The sequence below is a fragment of the Trichomycterus rosablanca genome, chromosome 21 (genome assembly GCF_030014385.1).
Source record: "Trichomycterus rosablanca isolate fTriRos1 chromosome 21, fTriRos1.hap1, whole genome shotgun sequence".
Lineage (NCBI taxonomy): Eukaryota > Metazoa > Chordata > Actinopteri > Siluriformes > Trichomycteridae > Trichomycterus > Trichomycterus rosablanca.
The window spans coordinates 12743764-12766348 of record NC_086008.1 but is presented as its reverse complement, the minus strand read 5'-3'; the positions used below and the strand labels follow the sequence as shown (position 1 = coordinate 12766348).

At 38.5% G+C, this 22585-nt stretch overlaps 1 protein-coding gene across 1 annotated transcript in view; it reads right to left on the bottom strand.

The window, feature by feature from the left end:
- Positions 1 to 1449: 1449 nt before the first annotated feature.
- The window catches only part of edil3a (EGF-like repeats and discoidin I-like domains 3a), a 287021-nt gene continuing 265885 nt past the window's right edge, over positions 1450 to 22585 (bottom strand). Inside the window, exon 10 of the mRNA XM_063017541.1 lies at positions 1450 to 2172. Within this exon, the coding sequence (XP_062873611.1) occupies positions 2023 to 2172 (150 nt within the window). The 3' untranslated portion in view covers positions 1450 to 2022. The remainder of the gene's footprint in view (positions 2173 to 22585) is intronic.

Below are 22585 nucleotides of genomic sequence, written 5' to 3'. Positions count from 1 at the left end.
CAAGTCCACCTCTGAAGGCTCCAAAGTGGCCAAGTTAAAGTCCTAATTTGATCTCATTGAGATGCTGGGGCACACTTTAATTGGGCAGTTCAGGCTTCCAGTGTAGCCGGTTATGAGTGGATTAAAATTATTGCAAATGTTCGATTGCGGTTGATACTACCAAGTGTTTAGGAAGACGGGTACTACTTTAAATGGGTGATATAGGTTTTAAATAAGTCTTTAATGTTCAATAAATGCTCATCTAAAAGGTGCATGTTGTATTTGCTTGTGCTGTCTTTATCTGATTTAAACTGGAAAATCTCACATTTAAATGTGAGAAATTAGCAAAAAATAGAAGAAATTTGGTGGGGGGACTAGCATGAAGAACACGGTCCGTATCAGTTAACACTGCTTAGCTCCAATTTCAAACTGTATCCTGGATTTTCTAAGCAATAAGATAATGAAAAGCGAGATATAAACTTTTAATATAAATTTCTGGCGCTCAGGTGGCGCAGCGGTAAAACACACTAGCACAGCAGAGCTGACATTCTTCATGACTTGTAGGTTCGAAACCCAGCGGGGCACCTACACGAACAACGATTGGCTTTGGTTCAAGGAAGGATGCCGGAGGGGATTCCTCATAACTGATGCAATTGTGACCTCTGCTGGCTGATTGATGGCGCCTGCGCAGAGAAGAGCGATAAGGTTATCGGGGTGTGTCTCTCCGTACACAATATGAACTTGCCTCATGCGGCGGCACGGTGGCTAAGTGGGTAGCACTGTCGCCTCACAGCAAGAAGGTATTCCTGAGATCGATCCCCAGATGGGGCGGTCCGGGTCCTTTCTGTGTGGAGTTTGCATGTTCTCCCCGTGTCTGCGTGGGTTTACTCCGGGTGCTCCGGTTTCCTCCCACAGTCCAAAGACATGCAGGTGAGGTGAATTGAATATGCTAAATTGCCCATGACTGTTGTGTTTGATATAACCTTGTGAACTGATGGGCCTTGTGTAATGAGTAACTACCGTTTCTGTCATAAATGTAACCAAAAGTTTAAAACATGACGTTAAAATCCGAATAAAAACAAAACAAACTCGCCTCATGCAGGTGAAAAGATGCAGTCGGGTACTGCACACGTGTCGGAGGGGGCGTGTGTTAGTCACGGCTCGCCTCGGTCAGGGTGGAGGTCAACATCAGTAGAGTAAATTTCTCTTCATGCTTGTTAGAATTCCTGTTCATTTAGTGTGAGATCATGTTGGTTTAAACAGACTGCTGGACAAACACAAATGCTGATACTGTACCAGTAACAAAATTGGCAAACGTTTATTGTATGTCGATTTGAACGTTTCTTTTCAAGCAGATTTATGCATTTATTGATATTTTATAGTAGAAATATGCATACAAAATATTAATTAATCAAATAATTAATCCATAAATGTCCAAGAATGAGCAAGAACACAATGTTTAGCGGATGAAATGCCTGTTAATTTTAATATAATTAATGCACCATGCAGTAATTTAGTGTTTTACATATAATACAATAACATCATTTATTCTACACGAGATTGTGATTTAAGCTTTGATAGAGTTAAAACAAGAAACGTACATTACTCGGTTCGTTTATGCATCTATTTGATGAGTTATAGATGGTAATGAAGCATAGTATAACCTTTGCATTGGTTTAAAAGTGACGCCGTACAGTGGTTCTCATCCCACCGCTTTAACCACAGTGAAATAAACCTGACCCCGATGCCAGAAGCCCATCAAAAAGTTCATTCTACTGTATAAAGGGCCAAAAAAGGACACCAACACAGGAAATGAACAGGACCTACATAATGTCAGGTTAGGAATTTACTGTACAAAGCATAAACCTCTGACCACCCCCTACCCCCCGAAAAAAATTTACCTACGTGTTTATTCTTCCACACCATTTTGAGAAAAATCCATCGGAAACTGATATTCTCTATACAGCTCAAGCAAAGTTTATATTGAATCTGGATTTGGTACTAAAGTGTACCAAGAAAATGATGGTGGGAATTGAGGGGGTGTTACTCTTCCTCCGTGCATCCGAGTAATTCTACCCGAAGGGTGATCCTGCCATACCACGACCAGGGAAGCATCCGGATGAAGCGGGCGTAGATGGGAGGATCGATGACGTTTTTCCTGTGTGTGTCATTATCAAAGTTTCCTTGAAATACCTGAAAGAGAAAAATAGAACAATGTAAGCTCATTCTGTTGTCCTCCTACCATTACACCAAGAGCACAGTACACAAAGAACCCAAGGGTAACTGCAAAATAAAATCATTTAATAAAAATAGTGTTTATAAGAGGAGAAGGTTTATCTACGAGGTCTGCAAAGGACAACCTGTGTCCTATTTTGCGGACTGTTTAGTATTTATAGATGAAACGAAGGGTGCACTGCACAACATCATCAAATTCTGATCCAGACTGTGAAGCATGGTGGAGGAAGCATCATGAATTCTAGAGCATGGCAAAGAATTAAGAGTATTTTAATGCTTTAAGTCATTCCTTCCGTACCCTCCAACAAAAAGATAGCTCAGTTCACATAAAAAAAAATTTAAAAAATAAAAAATGTAGAATTAAATAAAATAATAACATAAAATATATCATAAAAAAAAAAATTAAATAAAATAATAAAATAAAATATTAAATAAAATTATGAAATAAAATTAAAAGACAATAAAAAGAAAATGAAATCTAAAATTTAAGTAAAAAAATTAAAAACAATAAAATACAAAGTAAAAATAAATAAACAAAAATAAAATATGAAAATGCAATAAAGTGAAATATAATATATAATAAAATACATTAAAAAAGAAAATTAAATATAAAATAAATAGTAAAAAAAAAAGAAAATTAAATATAAAATAAAATAACCTCCACTCAGGACTTTATTTGATATTTTACATAAAAATCATTATACTTTAAACACACTTTTTGGTAACTTAATACAGTAAAGAGTAAAGTTAAACATTAGAATAATATAAAACGTGACCTGAACTGACTAATGCTTCAACCTAAAGTGTTATAAAAAAAAGCCCAGTGTCACAATGTCACTTGTGTCAATTACACAGACATGACTTACATTCTGGGGACATGCCACAGCATCTCAACGTCTCGTCAGGCATTACAGGAAACATTAATGTAACATTTAGACAGTTTTTCTTATTATGTAAGACTGAACTGCACTGCTAACCATATAGCAACGTATGTTTTTATTATATTTCTGTCCCCAAGCTATATTTGTAAGATTAAGCTATATTAACATATTACAAGCTGTGTGTTTTGTGTGGTGGAAAACGCTTAATAAAATAGCTCAGAGAATGGATCTTGTCTGCAGAGAAGGCTCGCACCAATAGTCTCTGTGAATGCAATAACAACTGAAAAAAACAAACATCCTTTTATACTCTTGTTGGTGACCCTGTAGGACTGTGGAAGATTCCACCGTTAACAGAGATTTCTTAGCTAGAACATAGGAACGGGTCTTAACCAGCTAGAACTGGGTTTTTGACGTCATACAATGCAATTGATGCACTTATATCACATACACTATGTACACGTCCAGTAACGTAACGTTCTACTGTAGCAGTATTCTTGGAATATGACTACTGGCAATCATGCCCTATAAGCATATCTACATTTTCTAAGTTGTAACGGATTATGCATTAATACCTCTAGTGTAAGATATTCTTTGTGCCCCCTGTTACCCGAGAGGGTTAGGGGTTTTGCTCAAGGCCCCAACAGTGGCTGTGTGGCAGAGCTGGGATTCAAACTCTCAACATTTTGATTGACAGCCCAAAGCTCTACCAGTGTAGGTGGGTTTTTACTGGCCTCCTAAACACATGCAGGCGGTATATTGGCTGCTCCAAGTTGTGCCTAAATGTGAATGTGTGGGTTCCACGACCCATCTTCAGTGTTCTGGCTGAGGCCAGGAGGTTCTCATTCAAGTACCCTTAGCAGAGAAACAGCCCCAAAGCAGAATGTTTCCACCTCCATGTTTGACAGTGGCAATGGTGTTCTTGGGGTCATATCCAGCATTTCTCTGCCTCCAAACACGGCGAGTCGAGTTGATGCCAAAGAGCTCAATTTTGGTCTCATCTGACCATATCACATTCTCCCAAGCCTTCTCTGAATCGTTCAGGTGTTCATTGGCAAACTTCAGACGGGCCTGTACATGAGCCTTCTTGAGCGGAGGGACTTTGCGGGCACTGCAGGATCTCAATCCATTACGGCGAAGTGTGTTACTAATGGTTTTCTTGGTGACTGTGCTCCCAGCTCCCTTGAGATCATTGACAAGCTCATCCTGTGTAAATCTGGGCTGACACCTCACCTCTCTCAGAATCATCCTTACCCCACGACGTGAGATCTTGCATGGAGCTCCAGAGTGAGGGTGATTGACTGTTCTCTCTTCAATTTTCAAATTATCGCGCCAACAGTGGTCTCTTTCCAAGCTTCTTGCTGATGGTCTTGTAGCCCATTCCAGCCTTGTGCAGGTCTACAATCTTGTCCCTGACGTCCTTTGATAGCTCTTTGGTCTTGCCCATGGTGGTCGAGAGATTTGAATGGAAGAGACTGATTCTGTGACAGGAGTCTTTTATACACATAACGAGGTGAGATTAAGAGTACTTAATTAAAGGGACAGGAGTAATTTGTGTGCCTCATGGGCACATAACCGGTCTGTGGGGGTCAGAATTCTTGCTGGTTGGTAGGGGATCAAATACTTATTTCACTTAATTCAATACAAATTAATTTATAACCTTTATTTAATGTTTTTTTTCCTGGATTTTTTGTTGATATTCTGTCTCTCTCTGTTAAAATAAACCTACTATGAAAATTATAGACTGTTCATGTCTTTGTAAGGGGGTAAACTTACAAAATCAGCAGGGGATCAAATACTTATTTTCCCCACTGTATAAAAAGTTGATTGGCTACCACAAACTATAGACTATTTTTCCATTTCTTTTTTTTTATATATTATTATTATTATTTGCTTTATTTATTTATCCTCCTAGCAGTATTTAATAACATGGTTGCACCAGACCCATTGTAACCCTAACCAGGATGGCGTGCTTATTAAAAACTAAAGAAATAAATGAGCAACTCTATGAAGGTGTTATGCTGTGACCCTGCCCAGGATAAACCAGTTAGTGGAAATAAATACAGGTATGTTAATTATTTTAAAACTGTTGTGGTAAATAGTAGCTTAACAGACTGTGGTTATACCAGTTTCTGTCAATTAAAATATTCTTTAAAGTAATGCAAAACTTCAAGAGTCAAAAGAGTGAGATTGTGTATCAGTGAAGAGGAGTAACCTATTTTCTAAGCGTCTTTGAGTATCTTGAAAAGCGCTATATAAATAAAATGTATTATTATTATTATTATTATTATTTTCGAATAACCCCGTGCACTGCAGAAGCAGGTAGCAGACGGGGTAAAAAGTTCAGCGCTGAAAAAACAAACAATAAAAACACAAATTGAGTAGCTGGTGAATAATGAAGTCCTCCAGTGGACTTCAAATGCAGATTAATTTCCATTTCGAGCCTGCAGACAGTCTGAAATGCATCAAGAGATAAAAGCGATGGTGTTGTCGTTGCAGAGTTGAACTCGACTCTGAACTTCAAAATCCTGCATCACAAAGTCTAAATACAGAAATCAAAAATCTGTCTGTGATTAACTTTTTTTACCCAAACAGCAGTGTGTTCTTTACCGTCTAGCAAAAATCTCGTTTGTGGCTTCTTTAAAAAAAGGATGGGGTGTGGAAAAAATGGATTTCTTGAAAGGTCAGTCCCAAAAAAGACTTACATCAAATTTTTGACTTTACTAAAGATAGAATAAGAAGATATCTCCTCGTTTAACTCTTATTATTATTATTATTGTTATTATTAATTTTAATATTAATTTTAATGTTAATATTATTATTACTATTATTGGTATTATTATTATTACTATTATTATTATTATTGTTATTATTATTAATATTGTTATTATTATTATTATTATTTTTTTTATTATTATTATTATCATTATTATTACTATTATTGGTATTATTATTGGTATTATTATATTATGGCTATTATTGTTATTATTATCATTATTAATATTATTGTATTATAATAGAACCAAGAAAAACATGACAATCATAAAACATCTTTTTTTTAAAATAATATCTATGGGTAGTTTTATTAAATACAGTGGTACATTGAAACTCAGCGTCAATTGTTTCTGGGAGTGGTGTTGAGTTTAAAAGGTGTTGAGTTTTAAGGTATTTTTTCCCCATAAGGATGTATGGGAAGCCTGTTAATGCGTTCCATGGTTACGTGGGACTGCATATGCTTTAGTCTAATGTAAAATAATCAGGTTGTTTTTGACACTTATACACTGAAAATAACACACATATAATCTATAAAACACTGAAATATAATTAAAAAACAGTTCAAATCAATCAAAATTACAATAAAACCTGCTCATTACCTTTACTTCTTTATTGTTTCCTTATTCTTCTTAATTAGTGGAGAGAACAAATAAGCAGTAATTATTAAGAGGTTTAGTTTTTTATGTAGTTTTTTAATACATTGTCACATTAAGCTTTTTTTAATGATAAGCGTTTTAGACTCTGATTTTCATAATTTTTCAGAACCTCGAGCTATAACACAAGTTTAAAAGTGAAACAGGAGGAAAATCCAGCTAAACACAGATACATGTGAATGCTTGCAGAGTAAATTTGATGGTTATTCCACACAAATGCAGATTCATCTCATGTTCGCTTGGCGTTTTACCACAACGCTCAAGCCAAACGCTGAACAAAGCAGCAGTCGCAAACATGTTTTTAAGGGAAATGTTGAGTTTAAGGGTACAAATTTCTCGATGAAGGTTATTGAGTTTTAAAGATATTGAGTTTAAGGGGTGTTGAGTTCTTATAAAAAAAAAAAGAAGCTAAAATTATGTATGTCTATCTATTTTCCTTCCAATCTAGTGATTTCCAAATCCCCTGTTGTAGCTTCATCTGCCACTAGCACCACCTCCACCATGACCAAGAAGAGCCTCTGACTATATTAAGCTTCCAAACCCTATTGCAACCCTGACCTTGCAGTTGATAGAAATAAAAAATTCAATAATATACTGCTGCTGAAATACAGTTATGTCCAAAAGATGCATAAATGATGTATATTTTATGAAGCGGGGGGTTTTGGGTGGGGTTTCTTGTCCTCGCTTTTATATCCAGAAATCAGTTTTTACCTTTTTCATAGAAACCATCTAAAATAAAACATTCCTAGCCATATATTTGCATTTAACGTTTTCAAATATGTACTTTCTGTGCATCGTGGGCAGTGGTAGCTCAGCAATTAAAGTACTGGACCAGTAATCTGATGTTGCTGGTTCAAGCCCCACATTCTCTAAGTTGCCACTGTTGGGCCCCTGATCAAGGCTCTTAACCCTCAGCTGCTAATTCAGTGATAATTGTATGCTGCAAATGTAAATGTCAAATACAGGTGTCAAACTTGATGCAAAAGTAATGCCATGGACAATTAGAGTCTGCTGGTGAACTCCATTTCTGTATAAATGCTAAAGAAATCCAGTCTGTCTGAACCGGAGGTCAAAGCAGTGCGCGTAAATAAACAAATCAGAAAATGCTAATAGGATAAGCAGAGAAAATTGCAATAGTGGTGCATGCTTCATGGTTAATTAAGCACCTAATGCACACTTGACTATAATGGAGATGAGATGAGCCCCTGGGTGGTAAATGATGAGGTTGGGGTTACTGGGAATAAACAATTAAAATGATGACAATTTAACAGGATGTAATGATATGCTTTGTTTTTGTAGATGTTCAAGCATGATTTAGAATTAGGTTAGGTTAGTATTATAAGCTATTTTTTCCTTTTTTTTTGCTGGTTTAATGTTTTTAATACACCCTGGACATTAAAAGGCTAGAAATGGCTAAACAACTCAATACTCAATACTTTTGACTACTACTACTTTAAAAAGCCAATGCCAATGAAAAACGACAGTCTGAACAGACAGGATTCACGGAGGCACCAATTACTGGCCTTACAACCCTTTCTGCTTCAGTCTTGACCCCCAGCTAATTAGAATTTTGAAGAGGTTAGCCATATTTTAGCTGACTCGCTGCAGCCTAGGCTTGCCAACTTTTTAGAATTGGAAATAAGGAACACCCTGGGCTGGCGGGTTGGCGGAAGGCGGGTGGGGGGTGTTATGGCGGGTGTTTACCTGAGCGGAAGCAGGGGTAGGCAGTTAGGGTTGCACCTATAAAAAATATAACGGGTCTTACACCGTCATAGGAACATTATCAAAATGTTTTATTTAGGCTGTTTAACATGTATTATTTTCATTCTTTGTAATAAATCATAACCATATTTTAGGCAAAACAACATAAAGAACATCATGTAACATTTGTTCTCAATAGTGCAAACAACATTTTTACATGATCCATCTTCACACTGACATGCAGCCCCGGTTCTGGACTTAGGGGGGCAGTGAAAAAATCTGTGGGGGTGGGTGGGTGGTAAGTGCCCACCCCAGCGCTCCCATAGCACCGGCCCTGTTTGTGATACTTTAGTTTCTCCCTAAGCCGGATTCGAACCTAGGGCGGAAGAATTTGCGCTCTGCCCACTGCGCTACACAAACAGCGGAGTAAGAAATAGGTTGTTATGCTGATATGCCTGCACACACAGCGTTACTAAGACTAAAAGTGAACACTACTTAAAATAACAACCAAACGCTTTCTAATTCCCACGCTAGCAGCTGTTTCCTTCTGTTGCATACTCATCACCCTGTCTCAGTCTAATCTGCAGCATTTGCAGATCTGGGGACGTTTAGCCATCAGAACGATATCTGATTCATGGCATTAAAACTGTGTGAAGTTTATTGAGAGTGGACCATATAAACCACTGGTCAAAGGTTTAGGAAAGAATAGTATGAAACTTAGGACCTGCTTGAATACAGCCCTGCTACTGATCAAGCTTGATGTACATTTGGAAGCCAAGAGAGCCAGACAGGTTTTAAACGACTGGCTTCGGCAACTGGAAAAAAAAGCCATTTCTGCAGTGTTAAAACAAGACTTGAACAGTCACATAAAACTGAAAACAGTCAGTATCTGAAGAAAATTTATTATTTGGATATTTATTATATATTTAGCTGTTTAAATATTTAGTTAACTGAGATGACTTGCCCCTCTGACATCAGTCTCAAATGTCGCTTATATTCCACTGAAGCCAGATAGATTCACAAATCATATAAATATGAAAAATGGTCGTGTTTGAGGCGATGATATCCAGCAAACACGATCTGATCCTTCCTCAGTCAATGCTCATGTTTTCTTACAAGGCTTTTCTTAAAATATTGAAAACATCTCTACAGAAGGCTGCCGTTCCAAGTCACGCTTTTATGAATACAGAGAGGCTTAGTGCTGTGAGACATGAGATTACATTAAGCGAGTCGAGAGGAGGATTAGAACTGAATGCAAAGGTACTTGCAATGTTTTTATTCAGGGGTGAGGACTTGTTATTGAGACGAGATAATGTGTCGCTGAGTAGCACTTCATAGCCTCTTCATGCCGTAATTCTGCTCGATTCATAAACACGTGCTTTGAAGTGGGTGCACTGAATGCAGCTACTTCAGTCAGTCAATCCCTGCAGTCATTAGAAGGACCTTAAACCATCCTGTAGCTTTTTTCTGAGGACAGGAAGCAGTTTAATCAGTCAGGAAAACTGGATAATTTCATTAGAAAATAACATACTGATACTTGTTGGATTTAATGATTTATGGAAAGAGAGCTGATCCGAGTGAGACTTTCCACCCGAGTGTTCCAGATACATACACTAAAAAGGTAGCCTGTATATATATATATATATATATATATATAGGCTACCTTTTTAGTGTAAAAAGGACATGCTGGAGTTTTTAAACACCTCACTGTAACTGCTGGACTGAGAATAGTCCACCAATCAAAAAATATCCAGCCAACAGTGCCCTGTGGGCAGCTTCCTGTGTCTGCTGATGAAGGTCCAGAAGAGCTGATACAATGGACAGTGAGTGTAGAAACAAGGAGGGTGGTTTTAATGTTATGGCTGATCAGTGTAAGATCCCACTAATAGACATTAAACCTACAATGGACTCATATATTAAGGACAAATGGCAAACCGAATGAAATGCACATCAGAATAATAAACTATACGAAGCGAATCCCACTATTGAGAGAAAAAAAAAAATGCCAGTCTACCTTAAGAATCACTGGGACCTAAAGATGCCTGATTTCCATGGTACTTTAAAATGTTGACCACAGAAATCTCTGGCTTGATTACAATTCTTATATCTGTTTCCCCTTAAATCCTTCTTTTTTTCTCCTCATGCATACACACCTGCTCTGTACCACAGGTAGTGTGTCATACTGTCACACGCACTGCCAACCCCACTCACATCAGTCAGTTCCCTCAGGACCAGAGATGTGTCATCACTCACACACTACTACTGCTTCTGAACCTTAGCTTAGTTAAGCCTGACTGCCGTAAAATCTGGCAAACAGCTGCGCACATGGGCAGTGAAGCAGCCGGCGTGGCACTGAGGGGCACAGATGGTGGGCAAACGGGATGCCTTGATGGTTGTTTTTTTTGTATTTACTTTATGCAAACAGACTCAAGTGGAATTTCCAAGACCTTATTTATTATGTCAGGTAGTTCTCAAAGGAAACCCTAAATGTATGAGTTCACCCCTCCTGCTTTTTTTTGAGTTTAGGTGTTTTAGCCTTACCTGTTGCTAACAGGTGGAAATAAATCAGTAATATATTAAGAGATAAATTAATTAATACAATAGTACAAGTACAAATAGTGTACTAGTAAACAGGCTTAATAAATGTACAGTAGTCCTAGCAGATCTTTTTCATGAGTGATTTTCTCCCTCCTGCTGGTCAGTGGTAATTAGTAGAAAATAAACATCCTTTTTTTTTTTAAAATAGAACTATTTTTCAAGCGAGCTGACACTGGAAGGTTCTACAACTTTCTTGGCCATATGTTGTGTAGTGAAAGGTCAATTTTACACTGCCTCAGCACGCTCGGAGCCGTGATAAATTGCTAGAAATGCCAGAATGTCGTGTACTCCTTTCCCCATCACGATATCACTTGCACTTTTATAACAAACTGTTCTTTTTGAACAAAGAGCATGATCGTAGAATTTTCCACCTATCTATTGATCGAGTAGGAACACAATCATCCTTTTTAACTTATAACACTGTTACAAGTTAACATTTCTCAAAATTATGATTTCATGATTGTTTTTAATAATCTGTATCACTGTAGTCTATCTATTTACAACGCCAAATCAGAAAAAGTTGGGACAACATGAGAAATGCAAATAATAAAAAAAACACCAAGAGTTTCTTACATTTACTTTGACTTTTATTTGATTGCAGACAGGATGAACCTGAGATATTTCATGTTTTATCTGCTCAACTTCATTTCATTTATTAATAAACATCCATTCTCTATTGGGGACAGGTCAGGACTGCAGGCAGGCCAGTCCAGTACCCGTACCCTCTTCTTCCGCAGCCGTGCCTTTGTAATGTGTGCAGCATGTGGTTTTGCATCGTCTTGTTGAAAAATGCATGGACGTCCCTGGAAAAGATGACGTCTTGAAGGCGGCACATGTCGCTCTAAGATCTCAATGTACTTTTCTGCATTAATGCTGCCATCACAGAAGAGTAAATGACCTTTGCCAAGGGTACTGACACCATGACAGACCCATTTTTTTCAATAAAGACCTGAAATGCTGATTCATCTGACCACAATAAACTTTTCCACTGTGTGATGGTCCATCCTTGATGCCTCCGAGCCCAGAGAAGTCGACGCCGCTTCTGGACATGGTTAACATGAGGCTTCTTTTTTGGACAGTAAAGTTTTAAGTGGCATTTGTGCATGTAACTTAATATTGTAGTGCTTGACAAAGATTTGCCAAAGTAATCCCTCACCCATGTTGTTATATCAGCTATTGTTGAGTGGTGGTTTTTGATGCAGTGCCGTCTGAGGGATCAAGGATCACGGGTGTTCAGCTTAAGCTTGCGCCCTTGGCCTTTACGCACAGAAATTCCTCCCGATTCCTTGAATGGTTTAATGATATTATGCACTGTGAAGGGAGAAATATGCAAATCCCTTCCAATCTTTTTTTGAGGTACATTGTTTTTAAACATTTCAATATTTTTCTGATGCATTTGTTGACAAACTGGAGATCCTCTGATCATCTTTGCTCATCAAAGACTCAGCCTTTCCTGGATGCTGCTTTTGTACCAAACCATGATTACAATCACATCATTATGTAGTCTTTTCACCTCATTACTAGCCCTAAATTGCCTTCGTCCCAACTTTTTTTTGGAATGTGTTGCAGGCCTGAAATGCAGGAATGGAGGTATATTAACAAATAAAATGAAGTTGAGCAGATAAAACATGAAATATCTTGGGTTCAAACTGTCTGCAATCAAACACTGCATTATTATTTTATTTGCATTTTCCATACTGTCCCAACAAGCTTGATGTGATGTGTGCATATACTTTGTACATATACTTCACAGCATGATTGCAGTACATTGATTCTCTTTCCCAAGTGAGCCCATAATCAGTCCTGGTATTTACACCAGGAGTAAACAAACATGTGAGTAAATCATATTGGCTTAGCCTCAGTAATGCAGTGTGTTCCAGGATCAATAAAATCCCATTATAAGGCTGAAATGTCATTTATGTCACTTAAGCAGGGCTGATTTAACCAAGACCTTGTTTTGGACCAAAAATGTCTTTTTTTTTTTAACTGCACCTTAAAGCACATAAAGCGAAATATTAAATAAAAGGTTGAAATGATTAAACATGAAGACAACGAGTCGTGCTACATGATTACCAGTAGTGTCACTTCTTTCTTACTGTGATAATGTGAGGGTGGAAACAAAACAGCTATACTATTCTACTGTGGTTCCCTTCATTTTACTAATGGTATACGCTAAAAGCCACAACAAGATCTTTAACTGGAGTTCACTCTGATTTATGAGTGCATTCCGACAGCAGTTTCACTGAAGAAAATTGCTTTAAGTCAAAGGAACATAATTTATGGTTACATTTACATTTATTCATTTGACTTGATAGACCTCATCTTAAGGCAGAAATGAAATGCAGAGTAGAATGATGCCACCAGTAGCACATTTTCAGCAATTAAACAACCAACTCTGTGCTCTCTCATGACTGGGTTAATTTAAGTGATGGGTCGATCCACAGATCCGATTCCGATACACAACTGCCGATACCGATACTTTGTTATTATTAGCTTTCGGGTTGTCTGCTGGAAGTTTAGCACGTTTTTCGAAAGCATCAGCGAGAGTCTGCTGCCTCGTGGTGTTTTCCTGTCCCGCTAGCATGAACTCCTGGTACTCTTTAATGTGAAACTTCTGCAGGTGCTTGATTAAATTAGTCGTGTTATACGACGAAACCTTACCCCCCTGACACGCTAGGACTATAGTGTTATTTCCCCCGTTACTGACTGAAGTTGTCACAGGTTCATGGTAAGATGTGTAATGGAACTTGGATCTGTGACGTGCCTCATGTTACATTATGTTAAGTTACGGCGGGTTTATGGTCCAGCACAAGATGCGGACTGGAATTTGGATCGGTAAGTAGATCGGCCCGTCCGTCAGATATCCGATCTGTATGTGACATCAATATCGGACCCGATACCGATCCGGGATCGGATCGTGCCCATTTCTAGTTGATTTGGGACAATGCAGTGAGTGGTGTCGCAGTAGTGCAGTGTTTTTAACCTTTTTTGGGGCATGGCACATCTGTTTACATTAGTTTCTCAATTTGTTTGTACTATGGTGACCATATTTTGGTTTTCAAAAAAGAGGACACTTGGCAGGATGGCAGTATGGGCCAAAGTTTGGGAGAATTGGCAAAGTAATTTCATGTAATTAGTGGCACCAAGGCAAATGTGTATAAAGTAGGGTTTAAATATATGACAAATGCATCAATAATGCAACTATGTTATTAAACTTTAATAAATAAACAACTACTTTTTATCAAAACAACCAACAAATGCATTTATGGTCAGATAATCTTATTACTTTCTATTCAGCGTTTAGCTCTAAACAATAACAACAACTTATAAAATACATGAACTGATCAGCAATAATACTATAACCTCCTCCTTGTTTCTACACTCACTGTCCATGTTATCAGCTCCACTTACCATATAGAAGCACTTTGTAGTTCTACAATTACTGACTGTAGTCCATCTGTTTCTCTGCATACATTTTTAGCCTGCTTTCACCCTGTTCTTCAATGGTCAGGACCCTCACAGCACCACCACAGAGTAGGTCTTATTTAGGTGGTGTGTATTGTGCTTGTATGAGTGGATCAGACACAGCAATGCTAATGGAGTTTTTAAACACCTCACTGTCACTGCTGGACTGAGAATAGTCCACCAACCACAACCAAAAACATCCAGCCAACAGCACCCCGTGGGCAGCGTCCTGTGACCACTGATGAAGGTCTAGAAGATGACCAACTCAAACGGCAGCAATATACAGGTCCTTCTCAAAAAATTAGCATATTGTGATAAAGTTCATTATTTTCCATAATGTAATGATAAAAATTAAACTTTCATATATTTTAGATTCATTGCACACCAACTGAAATATTTCAGGTCTTTTATTGTTTTAATACTGATGATTTTGGCATACAGCTCATCTCAAAAAATTAGCATATTTCATCCGACCAATAAAAGAAAAGTGTTTTTAATACAAAAAAAGTCAACCTTCAAATAATTATGTTCAGTTATGCACTCAATACTTGGTCGGGAATCCTTTTGCAGAAATGACTGCTTCAATGCGGCGTGGCATGGAGGCAATCAGCCTGTGGCACTGCTGAGGTGTTATGGAGGCCCAGGATGCTTCGATAGCGGCCTTAAGCTCATCCAGAGTGTTGGGTCTTGTGTCTCTCAACTTTCTCTTCACAATATCCCACAGATTCTCTATGGGGTTCAGGTCAGGAGAGTTGGCAGGCCAATTGAGCACAGTAATACCATGGTCAGTAAACCATTCACCAGTGGTTTTGGCACTGTGAGCAGGTGCCAGGTCGTGCTGAAAAATGAAATCTTCATCTCCATAAAGCTTTTCAGCAGATGGAAGCATGAAGTGCTCCAAAATCTCCTGATAGCTAGCTGCATTGACCCTGCCCTTGATAAAACACAGTGGACCAACACCAGCAGCTGACATGGCACCCCAGACCATCACTGACTGTGGGTACTTGACACTGGACTTCAGGCATTTTGGCATTTCCTTCTCCCCAGTCTTCCTCCAGACTCTGGCACCTTGATTTCCGAAAACAGTACTTTGGACCACTGAGCAACAGTCCAGTGCTGCTTCTCTGTAGCCCAGGTCAGGCGCTTCTGCCGCTGTTTCTGGTTCAAAAGTGGCTTGACCTGGGGAATGCGGCACCTGTAGCCCATTTCCTGCACACGCCTGTGCACGGTGGCTCTGGATGTTTCTACTCCAGACTCAGTCCACTGCTTCCGCAGGTCCCCCAAGGTCTGGAATCGGCCCTTCTCCACAATCTTACTCAGGGTCCGGTCACCTCTTCTCGTTGTGCAGCGTTTTCTGCCACACTTTTTCCTTCCCACAGACTTCCCACTGAGGTGCCTTGATACAGCACTCTGGGAACAGCCTATTCGTTCAGAAATTTCTTTCTGTGTCTTACCCTCTTGCTTGACACTATTGGTGTCAATGATGGCCTTCTGGACAGCAGTCAGGTCGGCAGTCTTACCCATGATTGCAGTTTTGAGTAATGAACCAGGCTGGGAGTTTTTAAAAGCCTCAGGAATCTTTTGCAGGTGTTTAGAGTTAATTCGTTGATTCAGATGATTAGGTTAATAGCTCGTTTAGAGAACCTTTTCATGATATGCTAATTTTTTGAGATAGGAATTTTGGGTTTTCATGAGCTGTATGCCAAAATCATCAGTATTAAAACAATAAAAGACCTGAAATATTTCAGTTGGTGTGCAATGAATCTAAAATATATGAAAGTTTAATTTTTATCATTACATTATGGAAAATAATGAACTTTATCACAATATGCTAATTTTTTGAGAAGGACCTGTATGAGCGATCGTCTCTGACTTTACATCTACAAGATGGACCAACTAGGTGTTGGTGTGTCTAATAGAGTGGACAGTGAGTGGACTCGGTATTTATAAACTCCAGCAGCGCTGCTGTGACTGATCCACTTATACCGGCACAACACACACTAACACACCACCACCATGTCAGTGTCACTGCAGTGCTGAGAATCATCCTCCACCCAAATAATACCTGCTCAATGGGGGTCCTGACCATTTAAAGAACAGGGTGAAAGCAGTCTAAAAAAGTATGTAGAAATACAGATGGACGACAATCAGTAATTGTAGAACTACAAAGTGCTTCTATATGGTAAAAAATGGACAGTAAGTGTAGAAACAAGGAGGTGGTTTTAATGTTATGGCTGATCAGTGTATATGAAGTATATTTTATTCAAATTATGATCATTACATAAGTCGCCTCCAAGCCATATATCAGGGAGGTAATATACACACGATTTTTTTACACTCAAGATGAGTGGTCTGAAAAGGTAGGCGTCTAAAGGCTTAGGGACAAATAATAAATTGATTGGCTGCTTTTCTCATTCTGTGATCCTTTTTTCTGCCTTCTAGAAAACCCCTCACATCAAAAGGAAATGCTTTCTCTTTATGAAGCTTCATTAGCTCTGTCACCTTGTTGAAAAGCTCTACACACCAATCAATTACAGCTGTTCACGACTGCACCTGCCATTGTGTACACACTCAGATAAAAGCTCTCGAGGATTAAGGAAAGTGGACTTGAGAGGATTCTGACAGAAACAGACACACCGAATGAGGTGACCGAGCCAGAGGTAAAGAAAAGAATCCTCTCAACTCCTTCAGGCCCCTTAGCCTGATGAATCAAATACTGTGGGTAGTGTTGAAAGTAATCACTTACTGACCCTGAAATGTGGGGGGAAAATCCATGGGTGGAACAAATGAGTGAAATGGAGAGACAGTCAAACCAATTTATCTTCTGTTACATCTAAGTTTTTGTTCTGTTGCTAAATTATTACTATTTGGGGTATTATAAATGCATCCCAACAGTATAAGATTCTCTTTATCTTGTTGTCTGAATTGTCCCTACACAAAATCCTGTAGAATAGACCACAGGCTACCCCCAACGGTCAAATAATGTCAATCAAACAATAGAAGTCTCTCATCAGTTCTTATACTACTTAGCTTATATGCTTCTTATTTCCCAGTAGTCTTGGTTTATTTAATTACAGCAGTGTTAATGTCAGAGAGAGAGAGAGAGAGAGTCAGAGTCAGAGAGGTTTTATTGTCATTTCAGCTACATACAAGTACATATTGAAACGAAACAGCGTTCCTCTAGGATCACGGTGTAACACGGTACAAAAAGTGCAAGACAAAACAGTGCAAATACAACAATAATACAAAAAATCCTATAATAAATAACTACAAAAGATATTCCTAATTATCCCTAATCTAAACAAGTAATTAGAAGACAGGACTAAAGACAAGTGTTAGTACATGATGGTGAATAGATGGTACAATGGTTCATGAGGTAGTGACATGTTGTACATTAGCAGCGTAAAATTGGCAATGCAGATAAGGTGCCTAAAAAGTAGATATGGTGCAAAATACAAGTAAGGTGCAGAAATTATTGTGCATTTCCAGGAGGTGTGCAAAAATACAAGTAACATAGTCAAAAATGCAAGTAACAGTCAATACAGATCAGTGTGTGGCAGCAGAAAATTTCCGGAGGAAATTGTTATAGCACTGAGTTGAGGAGTCTGATTGCTTGTGGGATAAAACTGTTACACAGTCTGGTTGTGTTAGTCCGGATGCTGCGGTATCGTCTCCCAGACGGGAGCAGAGTAAAAAGTCCATGTGATGGATGGGTTGGATCGTCCACAATGCTGAGAGCTTTGCGGATGCAGCGGGTGTTAAAAATGTCCGTGAGAGATGGAAGAGCGACCCCGATGATCTTTTCAGCTGTCCTCACTACTCGCTGGAGAGTCTTACGGTCCGACGCAGTACAATTTCCGAACCAGACAGTGATGCAGCCGCTCAGGATGCTCTCGATTGTTCCTCTGTAGAACGTGGTGAGAATGGGGGGTGGCAGATGAGCTTTCCTCAGTCTTCTCAAAAAGTAGAGACGCTGCTGGGCTTTCTTGGTGATGGAACTGGTGTTAAGGGTCCAGGTGAGATTCTCCTCCAGATGAACACCGAGAAATTTGGTGCTCTTGACGATCTCAACAGATGAGCCGTCGATGTGCAGTGGGGAGTGGTCCCTTAGTGTCTTTCTAAAGTCAATGACCATCTCTTTGGTTTTATCCACATTCAGAGACAGGTTGTTGACTTGGCACCAGTTCGTTAGATGTTGTACCTCCTCTCTGTACGCTGACTCATCGTTGTTGCTGATGAGTCCCACCACAGTTGTGTCGTCTGCAAACTTAACGATGGAATTCGAGCTGTGCATTGCTGTACAGTCGTGTGTAAGCAGAGTAAACAGCAGTGGACTGAGCACACAGCCTTGGGGAGCGCCGGTGCTCAGTGTGGTGGTGCTGGAGGTGTTCTTACCGATCCGGACGGACTGAGGTCTCTCAGTCAAGAAATCCAGGATCCAGTTGCAGAGAGAGGTGTTCAGGCCCAGCGTGCTCAGCTTTCCAATTAGATGCTGAGGAATGATGGTGTTGAATGCTGAGCTAAAGTCTATGAACAGCATCCTGACGTAAGTATTCTTTCTGTCCAGGTGTGTAGAAGCCAGGTGAAGTGTAGTGGATATGGCGTCGTCCGTTGAGCGGTTAGGACGGTACGCAAACTGCAGTGGGTCCATGGTGGGAGGCAGTAGGGTCTTAATATGCCTCATGCCTAATGTAATGTCCTTTTGTTAACCACAATCTGTATCTATTAAAGAATTTCAAATTATTACTTTTGCTAATTATAAAATTCTCCTCAAATATGTTCCAGTACTTTACTTCAATAATGTTTGCTTTTATTATTTGTAATGGTCAATACCAATTGCAGTAAAGCAGTCCCATATTATGATGCTCTCACCTTCATTATTTACTGTGGGTATGATGCTTTTGGGATTGCGCAGGCCACACTTCTTGTTTTAAATATAAGCTTAACTATTGGCTATTTCTAATCTCATAATTGGTTCAAATAACAGAAATCAAATTACAGATAAAGTCTCTCTTTAGTTCATCTTTTGGCTAATTATATTGATAAGTGTTTTTGACTAAGTCTCTATTAATTGTACATAACATGATGGACCAATTTCACTTGTTTCTTTAGGTTTTGTCAAGCAGACAATGTGTCACCTAACTTCCACATAAAAATAAACAAAATATCAGTATTTATAAGCAGAAACAAAATATCTTGGAATAAAATAGTATTCAGACACCACAAATTTAAACAACAGTAATTTGTTGCAAAGCTGTAGTTGGTGGTAATATGTTTTGATGCATTTAATGTTACATGTATTTCACTTTCTGCAGTATAGTGGTTCATTTTTGACCCATTACTTTTGTCGTCCTCTTTTTTTTTAGAAACTAGACTTGAGTTATTTTGACTGTATGCTTAGATTCATAGTGTTTTGGGACTTTTGGGACTAATTATTTGTAATGGTCAATACAAGGATTGCTGGACCTCTCTTTTTCCTTTCTTATCATTAGTGAGAATTCATGTTGTAAAATCTTGTGGCACATTTACCAAAGGTTTTTTGGCTCCATAGACTTTTCACATCTACAGTATATAATTGAACATATTGTACAAACATGTAATGAGTTTGCAGTGTGTACAAACCCCATTTTCAGAAAGGTTTGGGAATGGGTAACATGCAAACAAACATTACTTGATAGTTCTCTTTAATTTATGCATTTTCTCCCAATTTGGCACAGCCAGTTTGTCTTCCGCTGCTGGAAACCCTTATCGTGTCCAAGGAGGGTATATTTTGCCTGACACATGTCCACCGCTGCCTTCTTAATCACCCATACTTTGGTGGATTTGCACATGAGGCTAGTTTCATACTGACCCCCACACTCCTCTACTTGTGTACAAGTGCTTAAGCTACCAACCAGGGTACCTACACAGCATCGAAGACCCTGCCCACATTTAAGTCCGGTCTTTTTTCACCCAGCAAACTAGTGGCCAATTTTGCCTTCTGCAAGCACTGCCAATTGTACACCCAGCTAGTTGTACACCCAGCCAACACTGCCAATTGTACACCCAGCCGACCAGTACAGAAATCCTTTTAATGACTTGGCAGACCACCTTTATTGTGTTTTGTAAATATAGACATACACAGATCAGCCATAACATTAAAACTTTGTAGCACTTTGTAATTCTACAATTACTGACTGTAATCCATCTTTTTCTCTGCATGCTTTGTTAGCCCCCTTTCATGCTGTTCTTCAATGGTCAGGACTCTCCCAGGACCACTACAGAGTAGGTATTATTTGGGTGGTGGCTCATTCTCAGCACTGCAGTGACACTGACATGGTGGTGGTGTGTTAGTGTGTGTTGTGCTGGTATGAGTCACAAGTTACTATGTGATTGACACCTAGTAAAATTACAAGGTGCTTACTATTTTTTTTCCCTAGATTTAGAACTAGTGTTCTGTTTTATTTTTATTTTTTTTCATAAAATATGACAAACTATATCTTTATTTCTAAATGGACAATGTCTTAGAGACTGGATTTTCCCCAAGTGACTTAATGTAGCTGAGCACATCACTGCTGCATACATCTGTAAAATTCAGTAAAATCACTGACCATCAAACAGTATAATCAGTAGAACAACTCGAATTTAGTGTTAGTTTATGTTAGGAAAAGTACTGAAATATGCAGCTGTGGGTTCAGGCTTTTTTAATGATGGGACCACTGATATTATTTTAAACTAGACACACACAGTAGAGTCTCTCTGTGGGGAGCATGTGATTCTAGGCCACATACTGGTAAGATGTATGGATTATTGTGATTTGCACATCCACTTTTCCCCAGGCTTGCTTTAGATTCATAAAGCCTTTCATATGAGGGGAAAATATTAGAAAAATGAGAAAATGATAGATATGTACTGTTAATGTTAATACTTTACATAAAATATAAGGGACGTATTTTATATCTTGGAACTTCGATGATTTTCAATGATTCAATGAACTTAGATTATTACTATTGTTATTTGGTGGGGTAGAAGGTTTGTTAATGTCATTTGACTGTCATTGTGCCTGTATAAAAAGATGAATGCCTTTATTTTGTCTTATATACATAGCACGTGTACAGTACAATACAATTTTTCCGCATATCATAGCTCGTTTGAAAGCTGGGTTTAGGCAGGGTTAAGGGCCTAGCTTTAGGGCCCAACAGTGGCTATGAAGAATAGGCTGGATTTGAACCGACAAACTTCTGATTGATATCCCAAAGCTCTACTTACTAGGCTACCACTGTCCCAAAAGTTTTATGCTCTACCAACTGAGCTATACAGGCTTAAAATATAGCGGTACCTTGAGACTTAACATCAACTGGTTCTGGGAGTGGCGTTGAGTTTAAAAGCCGCTGAGTTTAAGGTATTTTTTTCGCATAAGGATGTATGGGAAACCTGTTAATGCATTCTATGGTCCTATGGAACTGCATATACAGTACCAGTCAAAAGTTTGGACACACCTTCTCATTCAGTGGTTTTTCTTGATTTTTTTTATTTTCTACATCCACAAGACATCCAAACTATGAAGGAACACACATGGAATTATGTAGTAAACAATAAAGTGTTAAACAAACCAGAATAACTTTTATATTTTAGATTCTTCAAAGTAGCCACCTTTTGCTTTGATGACAACTTTGAACTCTCTTGCCATTCTTTCAATCAGCTTCATGAGGTTGTTACCTGGAATGGTTTTCCAACAGTCTTAAAGAAGGTGGTGCTGAGCACTTGTTGGAATTGTAAAAAATAAAAAAATCAAGAAAAACCACTGAATGACTGGTACTGTATACAGTATATAGGCTAATGTGAAAATAATGTTGTTGTTTTGATGCTTATACACTGAAAATTACACAAATATAATATAAAAACACTGAAATACAATTGAAAAACAGTTCAAAATAAATTAAAAATACAATAAAACCTGCTCATTACCTTTACTTCTTTGTTGTCTTATGCTTCTTAATTAGTGGATATAACAAATAAGCAGTAATAATTAAGAAAGGTTTAGTTTTTTATGTCGTTCTTTTAATACATTAAGTTGCATTATTTATTTATACATTTTTTTAATGATAAGTGATTTAGACTCTCTCGGAAAATTAAATTTCTCAGAAGCCTGAGCTGTAACACAAGTTTAAAAGTGAAACAGGAGAAACACAGCTGAACACAGATACATGTGGAGCTTTCATAGTGAATTTGACGGTTATTCCACACAAATGCAGATTCGTCTCATGTTTGCATGACATTTTACCGCACCGCTCAGGCCGAGCGCTAAGCAAAGCAGCAGTC